The sequence below is a fragment of the Haliaeetus leucocephalus genome, unplaced genomic scaffold (genome assembly GCF_000737465.1).
Source record: "Haliaeetus leucocephalus isolate CR32 unplaced genomic scaffold, Haliaeetus_leucocephalus-4.0 Scaffold251, whole genome shotgun sequence".
In the NCBI taxonomy this organism is placed as follows: domain Eukaryota; kingdom Metazoa; phylum Chordata; class Aves; order Accipitriformes; family Accipitridae; genus Haliaeetus; species Haliaeetus leucocephalus.
Window position 1 is genome coordinate 4,450,067 of NW_010972687.1, and position 8,338 is coordinate 4,458,404.

At 38.0% G+C, this 8,338-nt stretch overlaps 1 protein-coding gene across 1 annotated transcript in view; it reads left to right on the plus strand.

Moving 5' to 3' along the window:
* The window catches only part of TLE4 (transducin-like enhancer of split 4), a 98,757-nt gene extending 91,833 nt beyond the window's left edge, over positions 1–6,924 (plus strand). Inside the window, exons 15-19 of the mRNA XM_010568626.1 lie at positions 1,042–1,289; positions 2,251–2,398; positions 2,998–3,148; positions 3,472–3,548; positions 5,198–6,924. Of these exons, the coding sequence (XP_010566928.1) occupies positions 1,042–1,289; positions 2,251–2,398; positions 2,998–3,148; positions 3,472–3,548; positions 5,198–5,305 (732 nt within the window). The 3' untranslated portion in view covers positions 5,306–6,924. The remainder of the gene's footprint in view (positions 1–1,041; positions 1,290–2,250; positions 2,399–2,997; positions 3,149–3,471; positions 3,549–5,197) is intronic.
* Positions 6,925–8,338: the final 1,414 nt, after the last annotated feature.

Sequence of the window (8,338 nt, forward strand, 5' to 3'; positions counted from 1 at the left end):
AGGTTGTGTTAAGATTGAAATGATACCATTAAGGTACAAAAAAACAGTGGCTATTTGAGTGCTGTCATTGGTATTGAAGCTTGATATTTCATTTATAATTTTGTTTCTTTGAGAACTGAGTTTGAAGTATATTCCTTGTCGTACTTGTGGGTTTTGCCCCCAATGAATCAAAATATCTTTAATATCCTAAAATTATATTGGTAGGGGGAAAGATCAAAGACAGCACAGCAAATACTGTTTATAAACTTTGACATTTGTTGGCAGTCTTAAAGCTTGATATCCTATCATGCTAAAAATTGCTGTCTTGCAGCTGTATTCTCCGAGAGTATTTGAAGATTGTGTCACGTAATTTGTGTCTGTGTATGTGTGTGAATGCATTGCCCTGTCTTAATGTGATGATTAAAAATATCCCTGAGTGTTACTCACAAATTATTTCAATGCGTTAACAAGATGAACCATTGTTAGCAGCTTTTCTCATGTCATTTACCAGTTCTTGGTAAGATGTTGCTTCTTGTGACAGAGGCAGTAAAATGAGAACTGTGCAGCACATGTAGACACATAATGAATTGCTACACAAGTTGCTACACAAATGAAGAAAATTGCCCAAACATTTTCCTCTGACATCTCCTAGATGTGGCAGCAAGTCTCACTGGAACAGAGGCGGGGGGAGTGTGCAGGGAATTTGGTACTCCCCCATGCCAAGAGGTTAATGTGCTGAAATAAACAGAGTATGAAAATGTAACTTTCTACACAAGCTGTTGAATACAGCTATCTTGAATTGTTTTGGGCTGGGTTCAGCTCTTTGCATTTTGATGCTAATTAAGATTAAATATCTCTCACTACTGAATTTTGTAGATCAAGTTTAAGTACTTCCCTAATGTCATGTAATTTTCTGGCATTAATACACTTTATCATTGTCATAAGTATAAATGGCTCATTAAAACCAGGAGGGAATACAATACTTTTATGGATTTCTGCTCTCATGTTAATGCTGTTTTCCTTTCCTCATGAGTAATCTCTTGATGGCTTCTGTCTCCACAGAACAGAGATAACTACATCCGTTCCTGCAGATTGCTCCCCGACGGCCGCACCCTGATTGTTGGTGGGGAAGCCAGCACGTTATCCATTTGGGACCTGGCAGCTCCAACTCCTCGCATCAAAGCAGAGCTGACATCTTCTGCTCCGGCTTGCTATGCTCTAGCTATCAGCCCTGATTCCAAGGTCTGCTTCTCTTGCTGTAGCGATGGGAACATTGCAGTGTGGGATCTGCATAACCAGACTTTAGTAAGGTAGGTCGACAGAACTGGATCATCAGGTTGTGAAGAATTAATTAGACATGGCCTTACATGCTCTCCTGCATACATACGCTGTTTTCTCCATGGTGTTTGCATAGCTGCTTCCAGTATTTCACTGCTACACAATAGCCATGGTAATACTTTGACAAAAGTCTATATCATTGTTTATAGGTTTAAGAGTTTCATAATTCCAGGCCTGTGGAGCAGCCCAAAACTATAATTTCCTTAGATCAGCTGGTGTTGACACTGATGTAGGTTCTTTGAACAGATGGTTTTCTTTGTTTCCATGCAATACACTGTGCTCACACTGCAATCTCTTTAATCAGTGCTCCGGCAAATATGCCTTGGGTAAAGACGTGTGTAAATTACTGCATTGCAAACTTAGCATCTTAGGAGTACGGGTTCCTGCTCAACACTAATGTACAGTAAGCTAGGAGCTGGTAATACAGAGCTTCTCTATGCACTGCACTGTGTGCATGTTATTTATATGTAATATATCAGTATTGCATGTAAAGGCAGGCTTTTACTCCCTGGTGTTCCCATTTAGACTGCTTTTTCTTCCAACTTTGTTGGTGACCTGCAGATTCTTCTTAAACCAAGTGAATTTTGATGATAATGCTACATTCCTTTGGGGGGAGTGAGGGTATTTTCAGTTGAACAGTGGGTATCACAGTCAGCAGCAAAGATCCCCAGAGTATCTGACTCGTAAAGTGTGCTTTTTGAAATCAAATTAGCACTTGGCTGTCTGGCCTAATTACTTCATCAATTCATCACAAAACTCACATGGTCGTCCCAGAGTTTACATTAATCTCAGATTGCTATTGGAATCTATGTTAGTGTTGGTTTTAATGGCTGCATGTCAGGGACTGAAAGAAAAAGGAGGTGTTTTGTATACCTGCTCAGAACCGACTCTTCCCAGTGTGAGAATATGCATACCTTCTTTCAATATTTTCAGGCAATTTCAGGGCCACACAGATGGAGCAAGCTGTATTGACATTTCTAATGATGGCACCAAACTATGGACGGGAGGCTTGGACAATACAGTCAGATCCTGGGATCTCAGAGAAGGGAGACAGCTACAGCAACACGACTTCACATCACAGGTTCAATCTCAGAAGCTTTGGCATGTTAAAAAGTCTGTCATGGTTTTCTAAAACAAGCACTTTTGGGTTTTGTTTGGTTTGGTTTTTTTAAAGCAAAAAAAGAAGGCTCAAGGAGAACTCTGAAGAATTTTTCACTTAGTCTCACACTCTTTTTTTCTTTTTTTTTTCCTGATGTGGCAGCTAAACATCTTTCTTCATTATGACCATTTGACAGATTAGTACTTCTCCCATGAGAATAGTGGAGAATCCTTTCTATAAAAAAATTGCCAGATTAAAGTGTTCCTCTGTGCAGTCTGTTCCCATTTCTGGAGACTCTTGTTCAAAAATATTTTACAAAAATATTTTTAAATGCTGTCAGATAAGCGAGGACATTAACTTTTATAGCTTGACTCAGTGCTTTACTATTTACGGTTTTAATTGAGCTTTGTTTACATGAACTAATTTATCTTGAATACTCTAGTAATTGGATTATCATGTTTTTACAACTGTAGTAGACAAAAATGTGGTTTTGCATAGCATTAACAGTGTAGCGAGAGTCAGCTTTGAATATCTCAAGCTCATTCCTTTACTGATTGAAGCATGTGCTGTGCTAATTCCAGATCTTCTCACTCGGCTACTGCCCAACTGGTGAGTGGTTGGCAGTAGGAATGGAGAACAGTAACGTCGAGGTGCTGCATGTTACTAAGCCGGACAAGTATCAGCTGCATCTTCATGAGAGCTGTGTGTTGTCACTGAAATTTGCTCACTGTGGTAAGCCAATCTTTCTATGCCACTGTTTTCCCTCCCGAGAAATTTGTTCAAGATTACCTTTCAATGAAAGTAGGTGTATAGTTTAAAATTAGATGTTAAATTTAAGTATTAAAATTACTTTAAAAATTCTGTATGACTGCCTTTTTGCGTGAACTGCTTATGTTGTGATCGAACACTGTAGTACAATCACATGAAAATTTGACTGTTCTTTGGATATGTTTTCCATTAATGTGTGAATGCATTGTTTTTAGGATTAATTGGTTTCTTGGGGTGCATTGCTTGAAAACAAAATGTAACAATAACATTTAAACAATCTGTTGCAGGCAAATGGTTTGTAAGCACTGGAAAAGATAATCTTCTTAATGCCTGGAGAACACCTTATGGAGCCAGTATATTCCAGGTAATAATCTCCTAAAAGCTATTTTCCACATACATTACAGTGCAGTAGAGCTGCACATCTCAGGGTCTGTCATTAGCTTAAAGAGTTTTTAAATGGAAATTCTTGGCTAATTACTATGTTCCTTTAAGACTTTGTCTGTAATTAAAGAGAGATACGCTTTTGGCCTTTCTAACATTTGAGTAATTTAGCTCTTAGAATAAAGTAGCCCTTTAATCCAAAATTGTTTTTAATACCCTTCTTTCTCACCTTCTTGTGTGTATTGCTGTAATACAGTACCCAAGTCGTGTTGTTAGGTGAGCATTCACTGAAGATCCAAAATGTAGCTAAACCAGTGAAAGTCATATTCAACACAAGTATTTTTCTTGGATGAGATCTGTAAAGTCAGTGGACTGGACCGGCAGACTCCTGATGTATCCTTATGGAGAAGCCTCCTGGTGTATGACTGGAATTTGTAACCTTTCTGTAGTCTTTAATCCCTCTCTGCGCAATTTTAATGGCACTTCAGTGCCATTAAAGAAAAGTGGGATTTTTGGCATGGTCTTCTCTTCTTTCACCTATAGGTACTTTTAGGCTGGGAATTTTTTGAATTAAGGTAACTGGTGTTCAAGTCTAGATGGTCAGGTCTCATCTGTACTGATACCTGCTGTGTCTCCACCTTTGGGGACAGGGCATTTTGCCTTGACATGGGAAAGCTGAGGTCTGAGTTTTCTTAGTGGAGGCTATTCAGCTCTGGAACTACCTCCCACAGAAAGCCCGAATTGTCCTAACAAGAACACATCTCCCTTAAAAGTGATGTTAAAACCCCAGTGCACCTTTGTTAATGAGGGGTAGAGAAAGAAACTCCCTGTGCAGTGCAGCAGAGGTTTCTTGGCAAAAAATTAGCATGTTTGGGAAGTGTTTAGCTCTTGAAGTGACAGGCAGAAAAGGATGCGGACATGTGTTATGTAAAGAAAACATGCACTAAAACAGCAAGTAAAATGTGACAATATGTACACATCATCTCAGAAAAGACAGAAAAGCTGGGAGAGACAGAGCTACTGTGTACTGGTGTATCCTGTCTCCCATTCACCTGCTGTACACGGTTGTGCATCCTATTCCACCACAGTATCTTTTCATATTTGCATCCTCCCTGATAATTTAAATCCCTTTGTGCAGGCTTTTATCTTCAGTGTTGGGGAAATAGTGTGAGGAGATACAGTTACTTCTGTGGAGTATCTTTGTTTCATACCTGTGGGTGGGTAGGGCTTTGTAGTGCTTCTCCATACGGATTTCTGGTTTACAATAAAAAAGGGAGGGAAGAAGAAGATGGCTTTTCATTCATTTTCATGCAAAAGCTAACGTGTAAAATATAAAGAAAATCTCATTGCTTGTAGAGCATATATAAAGGACTGCTTCTTTTTGTTTGATTGATAGATTATCTCTAGGTCCATAACATTCACTTCCCTTTCCACTGCTGGTTTTTGTTGCCATAGAGCTTTAGGTGGAACAAGTTTGGAGAAACAGACTTGTAACAAAAGCTGACACTGTGGTACTGATACTTAAATCAGCTTTCGGTGTATTCCCTCTCTATAAACTCTTCCAGTTAATCTTCAAGCTCTTCTGGATTGAAGGATTGGAAAGGCATAATTTTCTTTTTTTTTTTCTTGTAGTCCAAAGAATCCTCATCTGTGCTTAGCTGTGATATCTCTGTGGATGACAAATACATTGTCACTGGCTCTGGGGACAAGAAAGCTACAGTCTATGAAGTTATTTATTAGAGACAAATCTGAATGCAGACAGAACTCCTTCTCCTAGCACTTTGCTGTATATTCCTTTTTTTTCTTTCTAAACTGAGAACTTAAATGCTCATCACAGTTGTGGAATTTATTTTTACCTTCTTAACTTGGTATTGATTTGTGAATGCTCTTTAAGAGCTTGTGATACCAAATTGTCAGATATCTACTTGGAAGAAGATGGAATAAGCATACTTAACAGTGAACTTGACTCTTTAATTATGTATTATAGCTGTAATGTATTTATTTTGTTTAAAGAAGGCTTTCTAACAATGAACTGACTAAATAAAGCTGCCTGGCCCAGCTTTAGTTTGAAAGGTGCATTGTATACTTTGTGTTTTTGCAGGTGGATGAATTGGGGATCTTGGAGAAGGATGTTCAGGAGATAGTTAAAGTTACACTAAATAGACTTGTAGTTTCTATTTAAAAAAAAACAAAAAAAACTTTGTTATATTTTTTAGTCCTGTTCTTGGATGAGACCTCTAAGTGTTATTACAGTATAAATATTTGGTGGGAAGATGCTGTATCTTAACTATTTTAGACAGTCTTGGAAACTTAGGAAATTGCAAACTGTAGCCAGTAATCTACATGCCTGTGATGAATGGCAAATCCAGTTCACATCTAAATTAAATTCACTTTAAGTAAGAATGTGCTAATTTATATATTTGCAATGTTAATATAGCATCTTGTGTACAGATTTGTTCTCAATGCTTTTCTGTTGATAAACATAAAGCATTTTGGTGTCAGACTAGGTTTTTTAATATAAACACCTCTCTTTGTTATATTGTAGAGAGTACAGTAAGTTGCCTCAAAGAATCACCTTTGTTACTTCTGGAAACTTTTGCAATGTTTCCTTGAAAATGGGGATATGTGTCTTTGGGCAATTTTTCAATTACAAGAGATTATGAAAAATATTTGATATGTTCTTTGGAAACTGCACTGAAATAAGAATGGATGCCTACCAATATACAAACTACAAAAGCAATGACCTCTGAGGTAGGATTTACAAGAGTACTCATTCCGACATACAGAAAGGAATGGATTCTCATTGGGATAAGGACTTGCTTTGTTCGCCAGCAGTTCAATCCAAGTCTTGACTGGATGTCCCTAAAAAGGACGCAGACTGAGCCATTGTGCCAGAGACAACGTGTTATCTTTTTATGTTGTTGTTGTTGCTGTTAAACTATGATCTGTGACTTTTTTTTTGAATGCTTTAAAAAAAAATCTTTAAGTCTGTGGATCTGCTGATGTACAGTGCCTTTGCTGCTATGGATCAAAATCAAAAGACCCGTGTAGATAAATCTTATTGTATAAGTAGAAAATTACTTAATTTCATACTAGAAATGGATTGATGCTGCAAGTTAAAATGGACTGTTCATTGAAGTTCCAAATGTGGTAGCAAAAAATGGTGTCTTAAGTGCTTAGTGTTTGATGTCATTAACAGTTTCGTAATACTCTACATTGTAGAAAGATTTTGATACTAAACTGTGTCATTGTACATAGTTCTAATGCATTGTATTGACCACCAGTACTTCTATAATGGTAGATTATTGTTTGTGCATTCAGACTTTTAAGCATTAAACATAAGTAACTTCTAAGATGCATTTTTCTATTTTTTTTCTCCTGCCTCATTGTTTTTGCATGTGATAATCTCAGTTATGTGTACAGAATTCTGTCTGTAAGGACAACAGGCATTCAGTCACAGAGAGTACCACTACCAATAGTTTGCAGTTTTGTCACTGAGAGACAATGTAGAGTTTCACAAAATTTCTCTGAGCTAGCAAAATCAATGAATTTGTAGTTTCCCAAGTTACCTGACTGCAGTGATTCTGAGTTCTTGGAGGCATCAAGCCACAGGACTTTGGCTGTGTCACCTAGGAGTTTGCCACCTCCCGTTTGTGTGGTTTCCCATCTTATACAAAGCTTTACATTATCCCATACTTGGAGAGAGTGGAATTGGTGACAATTCCTGCTCCCACGCCTGCTGAAATATGTGGAGCTCAGCGGGACAAGGGCAGTGGTGTTGCACTGCAGCATCACATCTAGGTTTCACCATTCAGAGCTAAAACCTGTTCATGCCTGTGGAAGGGCTTCTCTTGACTACAGTTGGTTTTAGATCAAGAATTTAACCCAGCGTCCATTGAGCTGACCCAGGTTAAAGTGAATGAGGGGAAATTAATTTATATACTGTTGGGGGTGGGGGGCTAGAGCTGTGCTATTTGTAACAGGAGAAATGGAAATGGAAAAAGCCAAGGGGAAACTGGCATTAAATCTTTTTCCCATAACCCATTCCTGAAAGGCGACATCGTGCATGTTGGAAATTTGCAGGCATGTAAGCCTGTCCTGCTGTGATGTGCCAGCTTGTGGTGACTACCAGTACGTAAACCCAGGCTGAGAAATTTTGTTGTTTTTTTGAAATGCCAAAACAAGGCTTAAGTTGATGAGGTCATTTAACTGTACTGGGAGTGACTGGGTAGTACTTGTTGATGGAGGAGAGTGTAGAGGCAAGTTTCCCTCAGAGCTATCAGTTTCCTTAATGGTGAACAGTTTTCCAGATGTCCCACAGAATAATTTAAGTTTTCACTTGTATTGAGGTTCTGTGCTACTTAGTACAATAATGCTTCATAAAGGTAAACAAGGTACAGATGCTTTCTGTTAATTATTACTCTTGTCTGAAGAGATATAATTTACCTGTTAGAAATATTGTATTGGAGACACCTTTTATTTTCAAAGGCATTGAAAAATTTAAAAGGCTAGGGTGTACTCCATTTGCTAACAAAAGAGAAACCGCCTACTTAATGTTTGCAGAGGCTGTTGTATTTTTATGTAGTAGTTCAGGCATAAGAGATTACTTAAAACCCCTAAGATAAAGTCTTCCTTTAAGAAGAATAAAATACTGCATACTCCTGAATTTGTACCAGAGGTAGTTTTGACAGCAAAGTAATATGCTTTTAAAGCAGCCTGCCATATATCTGCTTATTAATGTTTGTATTGATGGCTTGTAAACAGTCTAGGAAT